The sequence below is a fragment of the Macrobrachium nipponense genome, chromosome 4 (genome assembly GCF_015104395.2).
Source record: "Macrobrachium nipponense isolate FS-2020 chromosome 4, ASM1510439v2, whole genome shotgun sequence".
In the NCBI taxonomy this organism is placed as follows: domain Eukaryota; kingdom Metazoa; phylum Arthropoda; class Malacostraca; order Decapoda; family Palaemonidae; genus Macrobrachium; species Macrobrachium nipponense.
The window spans coordinates 13,726,177-13,747,113 of record NC_061100.1 but is presented as its reverse complement, the minus strand read 5'-3'; the positions used below and the strand labels follow the sequence as shown (position 1 = coordinate 13,747,113).

General features: G+C 43.0%; 2 protein-coding genes across 2 annotated transcripts in view; one reads left to right on the top strand and one right to left on the bottom strand.

The window, feature by feature from the left end:
* LOC135210641 (mitogen-activated protein kinase kinase kinase kinase 3-like) overlaps positions 1-6,221 on the top strand; it is a 38,263-nt gene extending 32,042 nt beyond the window's left edge. The window contains 2 exon segments of the mRNA XM_064243430.1: positions 5,746-5,839; positions 6,098-6,221. Of these exon segments, the coding sequence (XP_064099500.1) occupies positions 5,746-5,839; positions 6,098-6,165 (162 nt within the window). The 3' untranslated portion in view covers positions 6,166-6,221.
* The window catches only part of LOC135210722 (mitogen-activated protein kinase kinase kinase kinase 3-like), a 365,691-nt gene that overhangs the window by 336,796 nt on the left and 7,958 nt on the right, over positions 1-20,937 (bottom strand).

The window sequence follows — 20,937 nt, the reverse complement described above, 5'->3', positions numbered from 1 at the left end:
TCTAGAAAATCACCTCCTGCAACTGTGTTTAAATATGGCGAAATAAACTTGCCTCATAATCACCCTCAGCTGATTCCCAAACCAAAACATTGATTGCTATTTTGTATTTTCTAATAGAATTGCAATATGAGAATATGTACGTTGAATATTATTGGATACAATGGAATAAAACACTTTAACTTTTTTAAAAGAGCCATGGAAAAGATGCATATTGTTTTTTGTTGTATTATGAGCGCATAATTGGGTAATTAAAAACATCACTTATGCAGCAAAAACACTTTTTCTTTTTTCATGTGTTTTTTTTCATTTACAGTAGGACCTCGATAATCGCAGGGGATAGGCCCAGAAGTAAATACCCGTGTTATCCTTGTACCCCCCTCAAAAATTGCTAAAAAACTGCCTACCTTAATAGTTAACCCACCAAGACCACTATTCCAATCTTTATAACTGCCTACTTAGTTCAGACACCAAATATGTCTTCAACTATCACCTTAAACTAAATTCAAGATAGTTTCAAAGTTTTTTTACAACATTAGTCTTAAAAATATATATAGTATACGTGCTACTGTACATATGTAGCCTATTAGCCTATGGATTACAGCTAGAAGCCTACATATGCATGCTCATGTGGGCCTCTTCACAACACGTTAATATATTACACGTAATAACCTTCATCTGACTTTTAGGCTTCTTTCCCATAAGAGTAAAAGAATCGGGGCTTTTGGATGCCACATAATTGACTCGTTTATATGGGTACAATTTAAAGAATGCGGCGAACACAACTTCAATAACAACATAAAATGTGGGCAGGCCAGTGTTACCAAATGGGAATGGCAATTTCTTGCTAGATTTCACTCCATAAAGTGCTAAAAAATTCACATCATACACAACAATGCCACCCAGCCAATTTCAACCGATTGCTCTCTTTTTCGATTCAAACATGTATGTAACATACACATTGTACTTGTACATTACGTTACATGATTCCTAATAATTTTGAAATCTATTCTGTTCAATGGTTTTGCAAGATTTTGTTCTTTTTCTTACATGATATATCAAACATAGTAGAATAAAAGAAATATTAAACTTAACATTACAAAGTTTTGATGTCAAAATACGTGTGCTAGATGTATTTGAAAACAAATGCAAGTTTTCCTGCCAGATGCTGGATCGAAATTTTATTGCTAATTACCTCAAGAAAATGAAAGCTAGCATTAAAAATGCAAAATTGGTAACACTGGACTCAACAGACCCGTGTGAGTAGTACAAATAATAGTTATTGTATCATTAAAAATATCAAAATAAAAGAAGTTGCAAAGCCGATTCTATTCATGTTTTTCTAAACAAGTAGCCTAAAAGGAAAACTTTATTTTGTTTTTATCATCGTGCCACAAACCCTGACAATGCAGAGTACATATGATCATTCTAAACTATTATTTACTACCAGCCAATAACAATGATATTGTGTATGAAAATGAATGTTACGTATATTCCCAAACATTTTTACTACCATGATTAGTACTATTACAACTCGAAAGATAATCTTGCTGTGAACGCTACCATAAGTTGATTTTCATATACGTACGTACATTTTGTCAGCTGGTTGGCTTTGCATAAATAAAAGTTGATTTCACTGATATGAAATTATTCCACGAATAGCCTTTTTATTGTGAAGATATGACGATAATATAGAAGGTAAAAAATGGTTTTACGTATTTCGTTTATGCTTCGTCGCCGAGAGAGAGACTTTCTTCAGATCTCCATTACATGAAGAATGAGTAAAAATGTGTTTTATTTTAACCTTTGGAAGCTACCATTGAAATTATCGGCAGTGACAACTTAAACACAACTCAATAACGCTTGATAGTTATGGCAGATGACGTCAGCAATCAGTTGTTGCCTGATGTTTGGTGTAACATTGACAGTTATCCATTTGCAAAAGTGTTGAATAATAGTTTGTGTATTGAGAAAATGGTAATTTTAATAAAACTTGTTTTATTGTGTCTAATCATATTGCATGTATTATTACCATATTATAGTATTATGATATGAATACAGCAATCTACCATTTGCATCCTGGTTTTGTTTACATTCTTAAAATATCAACTGATGTCGTTTTCTACCAATATCATCACTGTTTTGAATACCAGCCCGAGAAGAGTCTACTTGAGACTCAGAGGTCTGGAAAAACAACAAACGACCTATTAATAACTAATAAAATATACACTGTTTTGAGTTGCCGAATGGAACTTAATTCAGAGATATGCCTTATATATCAGGTGAGAATGGTTTTATTACCTTTATTGTCAGTTAATATCATAATGTAAATCTGTAAGTATGTTGGCGGTTATTGCACTGTGACTAGGTTTAGCCTACCAATGAAAGTCATACATTATAACCTTGAATAGGCTATTTATTATGAAGATATGCCATTAATATATAAGGTGAGAATAGTTTTATTAGATTTATTGTCAGTTAATATCATAATGTGGTTGTTTCATGTATGTTGGTGATTATCGGACCGCGGCCGAGGCTTAGCCTACCGATAAACATCGCATACGCACACGTCCTGTCCCTCCCCGTGATGCTGTGATTTCATACCAGCGATATAGCATGAGAAGCGGTCCAAGAAAAAACTTGTGAATGACTGATTCCATGATTACTTATCCGCGATTAAGCGATGCCCCACTGTATTATTTGTTCATTGTAGTTTATCTTTTATATTGATATAATGTTAAATGAATGTGAGGTTATTAAGATGATCAGTAATAAAATAGTAGGGCAGTCAAGACTATATGTTCACTAATACACTTTGTTTTCAACAAAAAGATTCCTTAAAACTAAAAAATATGAGAGATAAAAATAATTGTAATTCAACTTGTGAATTTTAACGATAAGGCTCTAAAGTACAAATCATCATATGGATCTTGGAGAGGGTTGTTCTTTATTGTTACTAAAGTCGTCAACAGTTTACAGTCGTATTTTGTGATCGAAATGTATAGAAATAGAACAAGTAGAGGGCTGTCATTGGCTAACAGATCATCATGGCCACCAGCCAGCCAATCAGGTTTTAGCTGTGTTCTGTCTGTAAGTGCGTGTGTTTTGAATACAATACATAGTTTGTAATAGTATACTATGTACGTATTTGACTGATTACGTATATGAAGAATAGAATTAATTCCTTCCTACAAAATTCTTGATTGAATTAAGCTGCATATAGGAACACACTCTCTCTCTCTCTCTCTCTCGTTCTCTCTCTCTCTCTCTCTTTCTCTCTCTCTCTCTCTCTCTCTCTCTCTCTCATATATTTTCTACGTAACCACAAGTATTGTTCAATTTACTCAGGTTTTGTCTTTGTGAAGTTTACCTTTTGCATATCTTTCTTTCCTAAAAACATAGAAAGCATTGTACTGTAGCTACCAGTCAGGCAGAAAATAGGTAAAACTGTTGGTGATGATATTTCCTACCCTTCCAGACAACAGCTCATAATGGAAACCTTTGTTTGTATTGCAAAATACATATTAAATCAGTTACAAGTTAAAAGCATTTTAGTTTAGTACATTATAAATACAGAACTGTATATTAGAAAAATAAAAATATAAATGAAAAGTTTATTTATCTTTGGCAAATAAAAAGGAAACAGTACACAACCAGCCGAGGAGCCAGTAATTATCTTAAATCATGGACGAACATACGTATTTTAATTAACTGGGCTGACCCTGTTCGGTGTCTGCTTTATCCGATGTCTGGATTAATGGGGTCTGGTTTAACGATAGTTGACTGTATAGCCTACTTAACACTTTGGAGCTGGGCTAAAAAATCAATATGCAGCACCAGGCCAGATAAACTTTGAGGTGGCCAATTTAAGAAGAATAAAAACACCAATGAAAAAGGTACAAGGTGTAAGAAAAAAAATTCAATAAAATTTTCCCTACCTTCTTCGAGAAGTTGAAATTGACTACCTACAACCCCCTGTGGGCCTCTTTTACGAGACATTCGTTAATTTTACCAAGTTATACATGTTTTTTCTAATAAATAATTTTATTTTGTAAAATTACAATTACAGCACATACAATATCAAAACAGATGAGAACTAAAATTAGTGACAAATTCAAGAGTATATATTTGTTGTTAAATATTTATGTAAATGTACTGCCATTGAAAATGCAGCAACTTTTTAGGATTATACATGTTGTTTCTAATATTTCTTTACACTTTCCTTGCAAAATTACTATTTTAACTGACATACTATCATAAAAGATAAGAACTAAAACCAACAGCAACTCCTTGGTATATTTAAGAGTAAATATGTATAATAATATATCATGTGAGAAAGAGAGAGGCAGTACTTGTTACTTGAAAGTTTAAAGATCCACAGCTAGCTCATGAACTGCCTGGCTTCTTGATTTTAGCCAGTCTAAAAGTTGCCCTTGGTGAATTTATGGGCCATAAAAGTAATGAAAACTTTCCTGCCTAATTCCTTCAAATCGATGGCGTGTAATATTGATGCTCACCATGAGTGAATCCGTCAACCACCCAAAACCCATTGTTGCTGCTCATGTGGGGATCCGTCCATCAAGGGTTACAAGTAACATTAGTAGGGGAGTATTGTAATGTAAGGTTATTTTGGGTTGTTTGGGGATAATGTTTGGGGTGTATTTTTGTTTAAAAGGATATTAATTTGTTTTAGTGTGACAAATTAGGGTATATTTTTTGTTTCAAACTATCAAATTAAGCAGTGAAATTTTAAAATAGGTGCCCAGTTATGATGTTATTTTGAGTTTAAAGGTACTTTGGCAGTTATAAAGCCAGTATAAGCATTTTTTTAGGGAATTTGTGCATTTTTCCTTTTTTGCCGGTAGGTTCTGGAGCCTATTCCCGCATGTAAATGGGGAACACTGTACAGTAACATGAGAAATTCAAAGTGTTTTACTTGAGCAAGTGTTTGGGACTGGGCGGTGAGAGAGTAGAGAGTAGAGGGAGGGGATGGTATGTTTATGGGTTGGGGGGCAGACAGGGATCCGCTTCCAACTGACTCCCCAGTTGGGCTCAGAATATTTTTCTCTTTCACTACATTTCAACTGTTTCTTTCACGTTACACTCAATTTGCCCGAATCACTTGTTTTTGTTACTATAAAATACCTATCAAGTGATACTTGCTTTTTACAATTTTTAGCACTGTCAAAGTAACTCATCCCCACATCATAAAACCCACTGGCACAAGCGTTCATTGTTCTGCGCAACCTTGGATTGTTTGTTTGTTTAAAAACTTCCTTGTGAAAAAAGTTATTCTTTGTTTTTTACTTTTCTTACTTACATTCTTTACTTGTTAATTCTTTTCAAAATCCTCGTGTTTATTGGATTATAATGTTTGATTCTGCTGTTAGCCAACAGTAAGTTGATGTGTTGTGGCATAATTAATCTCCTTCTTGCACTCAGATCCAAGTGTAAACACATTGGCAATCATACATATGAGAGAATGGAGGAAAAGAGAATAACACTGGTAGTGTAGAAAAGATAGGAATTCTGTAATCAGTTATTTAAGCCATACAGAATTATCAGGGTTTTGGAAGCCATTGACTCCACATAGACAGTATGTAATTGATTTTTTGGACTATAGATTGTTCATAGTGTTTGTGTGTTTTATTATTTAAGGGGTTATAACTTCATAGTCATAGTTTTTTAAATAATGTATGCAAAGCAGTGTTTGGTAATATATATTTATCTTCATCTTTCTATTCATAGATGGATGAGGAAGGTGCTGTCTCTAATGTTCCTCAACGAATAACTTCTAGAACACCGACACGTCCTAAGCAGAGAACAAAATCAGAACTACACAGTAAGTGCTGTCTTTCATAGAAATGCTTAGTTGAGTGAATCACAAAATGAAATCAGGGTTAACAGTTATCAAAGTATTAAACATCTTAATTGCTTTATAGATTTAGGTTGAAATTAATGCTGGCAAAATGAAGGAATACTAATCTTCAGTTAAAAGGAGTCACTAGAAGTTTCATTGGTACTTTGCTGCAATTTTGGGGTTATTATTCTCTTGTGGTATAACTGCATTCATATTTGTGTCACTTATTATTTATTTCAGTGGAATCTGTAAACTTTGAACCTCCTCTAGTCACAGAGCTGAATGCAGAGCCGCCACCAGCCCGGTGACCCCTGCTGCTGGTCAGCCATGGGACCCTGCAATGGAGGTATGTGCTGCTATTTCAATTTTGTGTGGGAGTTTTTATTTGCATTATCAGTTATTTAAAAGTATAGGGGTTTCCTTATTAATACTATTGATAGCATGACAAAGAAGGGAGTCCCTTATGACTAAAACATTTTTCAGCAGGAAGCCTTATCGTTGTGTGAACAATACAGTTTTAGGGCTGGAATTGAAGAGGGAACCAAGCCATTAGCCATGTGCAGCCAGTGAAGGATGCTACATCCTTTTAACCTAAAAATAAATAAATAAATAGAATTTACTGGAGGAAAAGCAATTTGATGAAGAGGCCATCTACAAGTTTCCTATAGAAAAAAAAAAAAGATGGAGGCTATGATGATAGGCAGGTTTTCATCTATGATGAAATTGGATGTTTCTCAAGTCAGTGGCATTGAACACCCAGGTATGTCTGTGTTTCTGCTTCCCAGCATAACTGCGCCTCTCCAATCTCTCGACTGATCAAGACACCAGTTGTTTTGTCAAGGCTGTTGACATTTGGCAGTTCTATGACTTGATCCACTCAGCTTTTGATGCTGACAGTGCTGTGAATTTTCATGAACTGCTGGAAAGCATTTACCAGTGCAGATGCAACAAAATTTTTCCACAGAGAAATGGATGAATTGGAACCAGAATTGGTGGCTTCTTGTTGGTAGAATGTGGAGTGAGGCTTTGAATGACTTCAAGGGCTTCTTGGCTATCATTAGTGAGTTGCAGAGGATCATCAATTAGGCAAGGCAAGCTTGTGGTTATGGAAAGAGGGACATGATTGATGATGGTATTGATGATCTGAGAGGATGTTGACCAGACAAGCGAGGAGTTGTTAAGGTCTAATTAAGTTTACCTCCAATCAGAGTATGAATATGAATTAGAAAGTGAAGCTGACCCTCCAAACTGGACTCTGGAGAAGATCAATGACAGCTTAATTCAGACAATTGAAGATAAAAAGCTAAAGATAGAATCAAGGATTTATGATCTTCTGAAAATGGAGCATCTAGTTCACTAAAATATAGAATCAAAGGATTATGATCCTTTCATGAAATGGGAGTCATCTAGTTCACACACACATCTCTGAGGGAGTGTTACTGCTACAACAGGTGTATGGCAAACTCAGAAGGCAGAATAAAAAAAACTCCCAATGAAGATGTTCTTCCAGAGGAATGAAAATAAAAAAAAAAATTGTCCAGTTTGGATGATCCTCAGCCTTTGAATTCTAAAATAACAGACTTGACTGCAATGTGTGCCCTGCCCTTCCATACCCACTATTCCTTGCTTAACAATTTTTAGTAGCCACATTTTTTACAGTGATAACCTAAAGTAAGTCATAGTGGGAATAGTCTTGATCAAAATGAGCAGGTATGAGCAGGCATTTATGTCCTTGCTTAAGCACTGTCGTGAAATTCGAATGAATTTTGCACACAGTTCATTTATTTCATTTTATTTACAAATATTTTTGGGTAGTTTCCTAATTCCTTTCATAGAGGTGGGAATCTAATAAGAGATTCTTATTTTTTTACCCAAGGAAGGAGATATCAGCTTAGACAACAATGATGTTGCTGAGAATTGGATGGAGAGTGATCCAGATACTGAAGTCAAACCAAGTAAGTGAGATGGCTTGTTTTATTGTATGTGTGAACACTGTTTAAAACACATCTTTCTGTATATATTGTTCGTATTACAATTCATTTGATGATAACCATAATTTTTGTATATATAGTAAATATTTTTAGGAAGGTAGCAATATTTTGGTCAGGCACACTGTATTTAAAATGTAAATACTGTATAGTTCACATAGTAAAATTGCTTATATGCTTTGTTAAATGCACAAAGTTGTGCTTATAAACATTCTCAGTCATATATTGAACTGCTGTCTTAGTGGTGTAATGAAAGTGGAGGGTATTGAACTCTAACTTTAGATGAGTTGAATTAATGTTACTGAAGAATTGATTTCAGGGTAAATATGCATGTGCTGGTGTGTAATTATTAAAGGTATGAAGATCTTCAGTGGGATTTGTGTAAATTGAAGTAATTGTTGGAAATTTAGTGTTTGAAATATGAATATTAATTTTTGTCAGGTTTTTCCTTCAAGTGTAATAAAGTTTTTCCCGTGTATTTTAGATACTGATTAAATCTGCTGTATGTTTGTGTATTGTTTTGGGTGAACAGTTACCTTGTAAAGCAGATGCTCATTGATTTATCATTATTTTGCCTGCTTTATTTCCTTCACTTCTGATATTTTTTTAGTTCATTCCATCGTTTATTTTGGGTTCATTCAGTTAATTTGCAAATTTTGTAGTCATGTATATTTCAGTAATTTACATTTAGTTTTCCCAGTTGTGTTGGTCCTTAAAGGTCCCTGGGAATCTTTTTACTTGATAGTCTTCTTTAATGGTTATTAAAAGCTAAAGCTTTGCTGTTTGTACCTACCTGCTGTTTCCTTGTCAGTAACTGATTTTCTTCTTAACATATTACATGTTAATAATAATAATGAATAAATTCTAAACTCAGTATGCCACTTCCCAGGGTCCACATTGTTTTACCATACATGACAAGGATTTTTTAGTATTTAAACCCCAGCTGCTAATCTTTAGAGCTTTAGTAGATTCTTTGTAGATTAGAGGCTTTCCTTAGTATTAAATAATAGAGGGGAGGACTAACCATGCTTGTGTGTGCATATCCTCATTGAAAACCTTACCATCATTATTTTACCAAGAGAATCTTTATTAATAGCAGTGGAGTTCAGTCAGTTGGGAATAGAATTGTAGCTGCTAGAAGTAGCAGGTAACTTACTGAGGCTTTATGAGAGCCCCTATTTATAATATATATAGATAATTATGCTGTAGACTTAAGGTACCTATGTAATGGATGTGTTCATAATTTCTAAAGTAACTCTTCTATACAATTCAGTATGCGTTAATTTTGAACACAATTATGTAAATACAATTTAGCATTGGAGCGATGTTAAATTTGGAAAAGTGGGGCGTTCTACATATTAAATATTATTAGGAAGATGACATAGATTGCACCTCCATAAATATATTTCTTTAGCTCTAGGAATAATGAAGTATTGTAGTTGACTAATATCAATTTAGTTCAAGAAAAGCTTTGAAATGATTAAATGAGTTGAGGAAGAATTATTGTAACTCACTGTTGGAAGTGAAGGTGTCCATACTATACACACTATGCTATATTGGCATCCATGATATGGTATTAACCAAAGATAGTATCAGTAGGCTGAAGTCTTGAGTCTTTCTCGGTCCCTTGCTAGAGAGAAACCATTACTATATCTCTAGTGTCATTGCTGCCCTGGGCATTTTATGAAGGAAATGTGTGTGCAGGAACCCAAATACCCATTGCGCCACATTTCCTCGTTTTTAACGTCTTTGGTGGGTGACATCAGTGTGTGATTATGATATGGAAGTATTTTTAATTGATGGAAATTTGACAAAATTTAGCTTTTTATTTTTGTATTCAGCCTAGATAAAATGTAAAATGAGTTACATTTGGTTGAATGACATTGTAATGTGTTCAGTAAGGATGCAGGTTGGTCAGTTATCATGGTTCCAAGTTGGATTTATGGAAGGAGAAGAGGAGCATACTAGGTGCACGATGGTAGTACTAGGACCTACATTAAGTTAAGGAGTGAACACTGCTGAAAAGGTAGCTGGAATGTTGTGGAATTGGAGGTTGTAGTTTATTCTCTGCCTTTCATGGAGCAAAGGAAGTGTGAGAGGTGAAGGATCTGGTCTAATCAGTATTCCATGCATTTTTTGCTTCCATGGAGTCATCATTTGCTGCATAGACCTTGAAATGGGGACAGTTCATTGTTAATATATACAGACATGACTAGCAGTTGTGATGACATTTGTGAACTTTGAAGGTTTAGCCTTCTAGAGTTAATAGCCTTTAAGTTTTGCTTGACTGGTAAGTGTTGTTGACAATTAGCCATCACTGCTGACCGAAGGTCTGACCATGAAGCTGTTTGTAAAATGGAAAAAGCCGTTGATTTCAGTGTAGCAGCTTCTTGGCAAGTAAGGGGCAGTCCATCTTCACCTAGTCTCAAGTCAATCCATGTCTTAACTTCACAACATCTGGATTGATATGCCTTCCTAGCAAAGGAACACCAGGTGTTGTGTTTTTTTTATAATATTTCCTATGTTATCCGATGGCTGTTGCTGGCTAGTTCTTGAAAACCACCAGGTGAATGTGAATATCTAAACCTTTCACTGCTCCTTGATATAGATCAAGAAAGCCGCCTATTCCTCCACGATGATGGCTCCATTGAAGCATTACGTACCTCAAAATGTTTCCACATTTGTCAACTATGGCTGTGGGGATCTTGACCTTGATCTTCTGGCCGCAGAAGTGAACCACAACTTCACTGATTCCTGGTCTAATAGAAGAATGAACCCCCTCATTTAATGGAGAATCTTCCAACGCTGTATTGTTCGATCTGTTTTAATTGGAGCTCTATCTTCCTTCTCCTCATCTTGAAAGGCCTGGAACCTCTATGGATGTTTGCTTCTGCCAGAGTTTTATCTCTTAGATAGAATGGTTCATGGTGGGTAGGTTTCTGTTTCCTAATATTAGCAGTTATAACTTGGACCATCAACGGATGGTCTCATTTGTCAGTTTTCACAAGTTGAATTTTAACCCTTAGGAGCTGGTATAAAAAATTAATATGCAGCACCCTAGACTGGGGAAACTTTGAAGTCATTGATTTCAAAAAAAAAAAAAAAACTCAGTGGAAAGAGAAGACGTGGGGCCTCTTTTAAAAACAGGTCAGAAAGAAATTCAGTAATAAATTCTGAGCTTATTTGTTGTAAGATACTTACGTAAACTTACTGAGAATGAAGATGCAGTAACTTTTTTGGATTTATGCATTTTTTTTGCTAATATTTCTTTGCTCTTTTCTTTGCAAAATTACATCTGTAAACTGACATATTATCATTAAAGATAAAAACTGAAACCAACAGCAACCCCTTGGTATATTTATGAGCAAATTTTTTAAAAAGACGTCATGTGAGAGAGAAAGCAGTACATTCTCCCTTTGTTGTCAAGACCACAACTAAGCTCTGAGCTCCCAGACTCTCATCTTAGCCAGTCTAAAAGTTGCCATTAGTGAATTTTATAAGCAGTGGAAGTAAATGGCATCTCTTTCCCTCTCGATTCCCCAAAATCAATGGTGTGTAATATTGTTACTCACCATGAGTCACTCCGTCATCCACCCAAAACCTGTTATTGCTACTTGTGAGCATGTCCATCCACTAAGGGTTAAGAGAGACCTTCATATTTGCAATTGATCCCTGATCACCTTCTCCTGCCAAGAGCAACCAGATTTGCTGAATAGCAGCCCAATATGCAGTAAATATGCCTCACAGTTGAACTTCTCAGTTTTAGAGGTCCTTTATTCCTCACACTCTTGGACTGTGTGTTTTCCTTTACTTCCTCATACTTCTTGAATTTCAAGTCATTGGCCTCTGTGGGTTTGTTCTGAATAATACTAATAATTCAGGCAATCCCTGATTATTGGTGGGGTTACGTTCTCGGCAGGCTGCTAATAAGTTAAAACCGCCATTAACTTGGTGATTTATGACACTTGTGGCACCAATATCCAGTTAATGGCACCTCCTTTAGGTATGTTATGGCGCCATAACTCTATTATTGGCACCTTTTGGCGCCGATAACTGGAACTCGGTACGTTATGGCCCCATAAATCGCCAATTTTATGGCGCAAAACAAGCACCATAAAAACGGATCACCATTAACCGAGTCCGCCAATAGCCAGGGACCGCCTGTAATAAATTGTTTTCCTTTACTTTGTTCTCTGCCACTTGGTCTGTTTGCTATTACTACTACTGCAGATTTATTTGGCTATGAGAAGAGTCCCTTGTTAAAAATAAAGATTAGTTATGATTCTAACTTTAAATGAGAATGGCCTTTTTATTTTTTCTTCACTTTGCACTTTTCACAATATCAGTATACAATATCTCTCTCTCTCTCTCTCTCTCTCTCTCTCTCTCTCTCTCTCTCTCTCTCTCTTCTCTCTCTCTCTCTCTCTCATCTCTCTCTCATCTGCATGTGGTATCAGTGTTCTTCAGACAACAAGCTGTTTTCACAAATCTAATTTTTAGGTTTTCTAGAGAAAAACTATAAAAAAATTTGATAGTCAAGAATAGCAGAATTTTTTTTTTTTGAATTACTACATAGGGTGAAATAATGAAATAACTTATAGTTGTTCCGACACGGCATACAAACCTTCGGTCCTTTTACAATAGGAAGGTACTAGCGGCAGCTGGATAGGTCGTAAGCTTTCGAACAAGGGGTTCGGTAGTTAACTGCTTGTCCGACAGGCGCGCGCCGCGCGCGACTGGGAGGTAAACAAATCACTTTTGCTTTCGGCCTCACATGCGATGGACGTGTGTGTTCGACGCTCTCTGCCCGCTTCTCGTCGTTTGCTTTCTTGAGTATTTGGTTGTGTTGTGTATGAAAGAGTTCATTGTAAGTACAATCATTCTCTCTTTTCATATTAATTCAACTAAATTTGTTAATGATGGAATCTCCTCGCCTCGCTACCCCACGGAGACTATGCCGGGTACCGAAGGGCGTAAATGCCGGGAAGTTCCGCTCTTTCCCGGAGATAGACCTCATATTTTGTGTGCTCGGTGTCGGGGGCGCGAATGCACCCGAGCCGAGCCTTTGTGATGTTTGTAATGATTGGTCTGAGGCACAGTGGACTTTGTATGAGGGCAGGAAGAAGCGAAGGCCTGCAAAGGAGTCGTCGGAAAGCTCTCCCGCGACTCCCTTTTGGTGACGGACACTTCGTCTTCTTTCCTGCCGCCCGCTCAACTTCCATGTCTCGCGCCTTCCCCTTCGGGGGGGGTGGGGGTGTCTAGGTCCTTCTCTTCTCCTGACTTGTCGTGAGTGTGGAGGAGGGCGCTAGATACCGCCCTGACGTCCAGTTGTACTCTGGGTCCTCTATCCGTTCGTCTTCGCGCGAGCGGGTAGAGGATCCCCCCTAATCACCCCCGACTTTTGCCTCCTCAGGTGCGGTTGCCGCGAAGGATGACCTCGGACAGGTGTGGGCATCGTTGGGGTGCAGGGCGTGACCGAGTGTCCAGGGGCTGCTCTACCATCCTCGCTGGCGCCGTGGCGGTCACCCATGCAACGAGCACGACCACCACCACGACCCTTACAACACCCGGCTACGCTTCAACCTCCTCACCCTGGTGTACACCCAGCACGCGGTCTCTGTGCACCCACTACATCGGTGCAGGGGCCAGTCGCCGTAACTCGGGGGAGTGTGATGCCGCACCTGGGTTTTGCCGTGCTGCCGCGACCGACTTCGTGTGCCCGAAGAGCTCGCCCCTGGACCTCCCACCGGTACCTAGGATGTCTGTGCCGCTGGTCCGCCCATCTGGACCGCCTACACAGTCTGCCGTACTGCCGTGACCACTGCTGCCGTTCCTGTACCTGCTCCTGCTGTCTCGTCTGCCGTTCCTGTGATGCCTGCACCTGCTGATGTTGTTCCTGTTCCTGGCGCCGCTGCTCCCGATGCTGATCTGTTCGGACAGGTGCGTCCGGGCCCTGTTGCTTCGGCAACACAGCAGCCCCGGCTCCGTCCTGGATGACAGATCTGACGTCGGTCCTGAGAAGGTTGACGAAGAAGAAGAAGAAGAGGAGGAAGGTGTCGTCGCGTCGTCTTCATCGTCTTCTTCGTCGTTCGTTGTCGTTCGTCGTCTGCCGCCTCTTCCCCTTCTTCTTCTAAGGCTCCCCGCCGAAGAAGAAGAAGGTCGCCTCCCCCCCCCCTAAGAAGTCTCCTTCGGGAACTTCTAAGGGCCCGTCTCGCTCTGGTGAGACGGGGGGTTCTTCCGCTGGTCACCTGCTCCTTCGGGGGCAGGACCCGTCTTTTCTTCCGCAAGGAAGAAGACTACGGGGACCAGAGGAGTGCCGGCTGACACCGGCACACTTCCTCACCTGCTGTCAGTGGTTTCGGCCACAGCAGCAGGGTCCGTCTCGGCCGCTCGTTCGCGAGAGTACCGAGTGTACGGTCGCCTACCAGCGACCGTGCAGCCAGGACCAGACCTCTGAGTCCGCTCAGCGTCAGGTTCACGGCACGGAGCGGAAGACTGGTGACAGCCGCTCACGCGACTCTCACCAGACCAGCTCTCGCTCTCGCGGCGAGCAGCTGGCTACCCGCCCGCGGACGTGACGGTCCATGACCGGCCACGGGCTGAGGCTGGGAAGAGGTCCCCCCGTTCGCCGGCACCAGCCACGGCTGGTACCAGCGAACTGACGCACCGTGAGGATACGCACCGATCTCACCGTGACAGTGGAGCTCGCCGGTCGCCTGACCGTCACTCTCACAGAGAGCGATCGGGTACGGCGACCAGCACCAGCTCCTCTGACACACGAGGACCGGGGGCCGCTGTTCTCGGTCCAGCCGTTCTCCACAGCGAGACGGCTCGACTAGGTCTGCAGCTCGATCGCCACCGCGGGTTCCCTGCGATCTTGGCTTTGCAGTCTTCCAAGACGCCCGCTGGTTTCTGCCAGCGAGCGAGGAGGGGAGCGTCAGGTCTTCCTCTCCCATACCTTCAACCTCCTCGGGTTACACTGGGAGGGGCGAGGTATTGAGGAGTGATCGTGAGGGGTGCGCCCTTCCAGGATCCCACCACGTCGTCGTACGTACCAGGCTCGGTTCTCGGACCAGCCAGGTCGTACGCACAGGTGGTTGGAGGAGACGAGAGGGGTCTGTCGCTGCTCCTCTCCTTGAGGGAGGAGGGTCTCGGGAGGTGCTCCTGTTTGAGGGACTGGACGGTCCGACTCCGCAGGACGCAGTCACTCCTGAGATCCAGAGGAACTTTGCCGAGGTTATTGCGCTGATTCGTCAGCACAACGACCTCGCGGAAGGATCGCCGCTCCCACCATCCGAGCCCACGTCCCGGCTCGAGTCGTTCTGGGCCCGAAGAGGGAACCCAGACCGACGGTGGGCTTGCCGCGTTCTGAGCTTGCGAACTCAGTGCTGGACCATGGTTGAATCGCTTGTCCTCCACCAAGACGGTTCGCTCAGTCTGGCAGGAGGTCGAGCAAGCTGCTTCCACCTCCTCTGCTGCGACAGCGGCGTTCTTTTTACGTGCCATATGAAGACCCGATGCCGCCCAAACAGGTGAACCCGGAGTTAGCCAGGCTAACTCTATGTGGTCTCTGCAGCAGCTCCTGTCCGAGAACCTGTGGTTCTCGCAGCAAGAGGCACTCGGCCTGGAATCTACCGCCATGGCAGCTTTCCAGGCCGTCTCCTGGCTAGATCTGTGGTCCCTCACAGTATCTAAGGTCGCAGCCAACTCCGGGGGAATTTCTCCCGAAGATGACTCGGCCTTCAGGAGACTTTGCCAGTCTGGGGGAAGAGCCATCTCCTTCCTTGCCCACCAGACGGTGAACTGTGGGCCAACCTGGTTCTCCGACGAAGGGACGCTGTCCTTACTCGGGTTTCCAGGGCGGCTGGGCGTGAAGCGGCGTTGGGACTTCGCAACGGACCTTTACGGAGTTCCACGTCTCTCTTCCCAGGAGAGATGGTGGACGCTGCGGTGGACAGACGGCGCACTGACGACAGTGACCGGCTGGTTCACAGGCGGTCTCGAAGGCTTCTGGGCAGCCTCGGACTGCGGCCAAGTCTAAGAGCTCGGCTAGCGCTTCCTCGGTGGCTAAGACGGTAGCTGCGTCGAAGCCCCGGGGAATGACTCTGTCTTCTTCGACTTCTGGCAAGGGAGCCGTAACCAGCCCTCCTCCCAGCCCTCCTCCTCCCGTGGAGGCTCTGGGAAGAAGTCGAAGAAAGGGGGGAAACGCTAGGGACGCGGCGTTCCCCCTCACCTGCTGCCAAGGAAGTGGGGGGGTGCCTGGCCAGCCATTGGGCAACTTGGCAGCGCTACGCGCCGAGACCTGGATTGTAGATGTCCCTTCGGGAGGGATATCTATTACCCTTCGAATCTCGGCCACCCCTCACCTCCAACCCGTCCAACAGCAGTCGTACGTTCCAGGGTCATCGAAGGACGTAGCATTGAGACAGGAGATCAAGACCATGCTGAGCAGAGAGCTGTAGAAATCGTCACGGATCAGTCACCGGGCTTTTACAGTCGACTCTTCCTGGTGGAAAAGTCCTACGGGAGGCTGGCGCCCGGTGATAGATCTCTCTCCCCTGAACCGGTTTGTTCGCCAGACCCGGTTCACGATGGAGACGGCACGCTCAGTGCTCGACTCCATCAGGGAGAACGATTTCATGCTTTCAGTGGACTGAAGGATGCGTATTTCCAAATACCCATTCATCAGTCCTCCAGAAAAGTACCTCCGCTTCATCCTCGACGGGACGGTGTACCAGTTCAGGGCACTTTGCTTCGGTCTCCCAAAACCGCCCCACAGGTGTTCACGCGAGGTTCACTCTGGTGTCGCTTGGGCCATTTCGCACGGGATACGTCTGATGAGGTATCTCGACGATTGGTTAGTCCTGGCGAGCTCCCGCTTGCAGTTGCTACAGGACAGGGATCGACTGCTCGAGTTCTGTCGCGATCTGGGGATCGTTGTGAACTTCGAAAAGTCCGATCTCGAGCCCAAGCAGAGGATGAAGTACCTGGGTATGCTGATCGACACGGTAGCAGGGCGAGTCTTCCCCGCAGACTCGCGGATCAGCAGATTCAGGGAGGCAGCCAACCAGTTCCTGTCTCGGCAGGAACAGGCAGCTCAGCGATGGCAAGTCGTGATCGGACACCTGTCGTCACTCGAGAAGTTAAGTCCCTCACGGGCGTCTTCACCTGCGGTCTCTCCAGTGGAGACTAAAGGAGAGTTGGTCACAGGCGACGGATCCCCCAAGCTTTCCAGTGTCACTGACACAGGAGGTGAGGCAGGACCTAGCCTGGTGGCTGGGGACGACAGGAACTCTTAAGAGGAGTGCCCCTGCGCACTCCCCCCCCGGACATGCAGCTGTTCTCAGACGCATCGACCGAGGGATGGGGCGCACACCTGGAGGAGTTGCTGACTTCAGGAGTGTGGGACGAGAACGACAAGCACCTTCACATCAATGTACTGGAACTCAAGGCAGCGTTCCTCGCTCTCCAAGAGTTTCAGGACGCTTGATGGGACACTCAGTGGTGTTGATGTGCGACAACACCACGGTGGTGGCTTACGTCAACAAACAGGGGGGCCTAGTGTCTCTCCCGTTGTACCAGTTGACTCGGCAGGTGCACGGGTGGGCCGAGGCACACTCAATAGAGCTGTCGGCACGCTACATTCCAGGGAAGAGGAATGTAGTAGCAGACACGCTCAGCCGTCGGGATTCAGGTGATAGGAACCGAATGGTCTCTACACCAGGACGTGGCGGAAAGGCTCTTCGACCTGTGGGGGCGACCAGTCGTGGATCTGTTCGCCACCCGGCACAACAGGAAGCTCCAGGTGTTCTTCTCGGCCGTGCCGGACCCATGGGCAGCTGCAGAGGACGCTCTTCAACACCCGGCCGTGGGACAACCTCTTCGCCTATGCCTTTTCTCCCACCCCCGTTCAGCCTGATTCGCAAGGTGTCAGTCGAGCCACTGGTCACACCCGAATCTCAGGATGATCCTGGTATCCGGACCTGCTGGCTCTTCTCGCAGGAGAACCGAGAGAGATTCCCCCTTGGCACCAACCTTCTCGCCCAGCCACACGCTTCGAGCGGTGGTACCACCGAGCAGTCCAGTCTCTACGTCTTCACGGCTGGCTGTTATCCACCATCTTTGCGAACGAGAGGCTTTTCTCGTAGCGCAGCAACAGAGATGGCTGAAACGTCCGTCAGTCCTCTGCAGCTGTGTACCAGGGAAGTGGGCCGTCTTCTGTGGTTGGTGTCGTAGACGGGGTCTATCTCCTCTCAGAGCCACTCTTCAGCAGGTAGCGGATTTCCTCGTTTTTCTTCGCCGAGAGAAGCTCCTCTCAGTCCCCACATCAAGGATACAGAGCCGCTTGGCGCTCGTCCTGAAAAACTGAGGGGATTGGACATCTCGAACTCGTTCGAGATCTCCTTGCTTATGATGGAGCTTCGAAAGGTCTTCCCACCCAGGGAACTCAGGCCCCCTGCGTGGGATGTGACTCTCGTCCTTAGGAGTCTGACTCGAACGCCGTTCGAGCCACTCCGAGAGTCGTCAGACAGGGATCTGACCCTCAGACCCCTCTTCTTGCTGGCCCTGGCATCGGCGAAGAGAGTAGGGGAACTTCATGGTCTTTCCTATGATGTACGGACACTCCAGGGGATGGGATCTGTGACGCTCGATTTCGTCCCGAACTTCGTTGCGAAGACTCAGAAAAACCGGTCGATCCCAATGACGACAGGTTCGAGTCATTTCCACGATTCCCTCCCTATTGGACTTCACCGATAATGATGCGGATGAGATGCTGCTTTGTCTGTGAGGGCGCTACGGCGCTATCTGAAGAGAACTCGACACCTCAGGCCTGAGTGTCGACGCCTCTTCGTTAGCACCGGGGTCACCAAGAAAGAAGTATCCAAGAACACTCTTTCATTCTGGCTGCGTGAGGTCATCAGGAGGGCGTATGAGGCTGATGGTAGTGACGACATCCGTACGTCCCGTCCGAGAGCTCACGAAGTCAGAAGTATTGGCCCCTCGTTGGCGTTTCGTAAGAACTTCTCCGTGGCGCAGGTCCTGAAGGCAGGGGTCTGGTCTAACCAGACTACCTTTACGTCCTTCTACCTTCGGGATATTGCCCACAGGTCCTTGGATACCTTTTCCTTGGGACCCGTGGTGGCTGCTCAACAAGTTGTGTAGCTAACCCAGACCCTCGCAGGCTGAACAGCATCAAGTCCTGGTGTGACTGTGTGGATGATGTGAGTGTGAGTGACTGCTCTCTCTTCCCATCTTTTCCTCCTCCTCTACCTGTGGGCAGAGGGCCACGGTCGTCACTACGCTGGATGAGGACGAGATGCAGGTGAGCTATATGACAGAGCCCCATCCTATCCCTTTCACTAGGGATAGGAGCAGAATATCCACCACTTTCCTTCTACAAGGGGGGGAAGTGGATGCCTACAAGAGTCAAACCCATGACTTTATATTTGCTCCTGTACAGGAACAAGTTCTTACATTGCTGGTACGAAGAGATCCGCATGCCTCTCTCTTAGTACTCGGTCCAGAGGTCTGACCATTGATCCTGCGGTGCACACCCCGATCAATCGGACAGAGGCTTGGATCCCTCCCTCGCTCTTACGACCAGGGAGGCTTCCAAGGTTGGGCGAACACCAGTCTGTTCACAAAAGACTCAGATTCCTCCCACCAAGAAGTGAGTCTTCCTATTGTATGCCGTGTCGGAACAAATGACAATTTGTCTAAAATTGCATTTTTCCTAACTATACAAACCTGAGGTCCTTTTACACATAGCCCCACCTCATGCCACCCCTCACTCTGCAGTTTTTGCTTGGGCCAAAAGCAAAAGTGATTTGTTTACCTCCCAGTCGCGCTGAGCGCGCGCTGTCGGACAAGCAGTTAAACTACCGAACCCATTGTTCGAAAGCTTCGACCTATCCAGCTGCCGCTAGTACCACCTTCCTATTGTAAAAGGGACCTCAGTTTGTATAGTTAGGAAAAATGCAAATTTTAGAACAATTTGTCATTTTGTATTTTTTTTTTTTTTACCTCAAAGAATATGATACAATATTCAGTCAGTGCTGGAGAAAGTTCAAGGAAAAGTGAGCACAGTAATTGATTTATGATCAAAATGTAATTTTCAAAAGTTAGAAAAAAAATATGTAAAGCTAAAATGTCAAAAATCAGACTTGAAGGGGACAAAAAAAAATAACAAAAAGTAATATGGAGCTAAATTGGTTCTCACTCAAGCCAATTATGATGATTCATGACTGTCACATCCAGAAGTGAAAAGTAATGCCAAACATGAGCAATCATCCAATGCAATTTAGTACAGAATTTTCTAAAGCAGTTAAGGCAGACAGAAAGTATATAAAAACTGTCAAAGATACAGATATCACAAGAAATAGAATCAGTCGAGAAAAAAGTATTGGAAGTTAAATAAATTAAATACAATGATTGCATAGAAAAGACAGCCAAAGAAAATTCATGAGCTTTTTACTACGCGTATGGGTTAACGTAAAATTATTATTTCTTTAGTTGGTTTAAATCAACTAAAATAATAATTTTATGTAACCTAATAACGAGTATACTGCTGAAATGATCAACTGGAGCTCTAGTCATGCTAAAGATACATAAGGATCTGTAGAAACTAAGGCTGATAGAAGATATCTTAGACCATAATCTTATGCTGTAGAAAAACTGTTACCTTGGTTAGTGTTTGTTATATCAGTGATTTTATCATTATTGATTAGGTTTTCTCTATGCTTAGAGAAAACTAATTTCATTCAGGTTTTGCCATATTTTCTTGCTAGGTGTCAATAATAACTTAATTGTCTATTAGTGAAGTTATAATTACAAAAGACAAAGTACACATGACTCCTTAACTGGTCCTCAGTTCAGGTGTACATATTCATGGAGTTACATGACTGCTTTTACCTTTTAAAGCTCTTTGTACTTTTGAAGAGTGTGTATAGTAAACAAAACATTGAATTAGAATAGTACTTGGTAGGCTTTATGCAGCTTTTGAACATTGTGTTATATATACAGATGAAGTCTGTGGGATGAAAAAACACACTTACTGCCATTTGGCCAGCTGTTTTAACTTGTTGAGGAAGC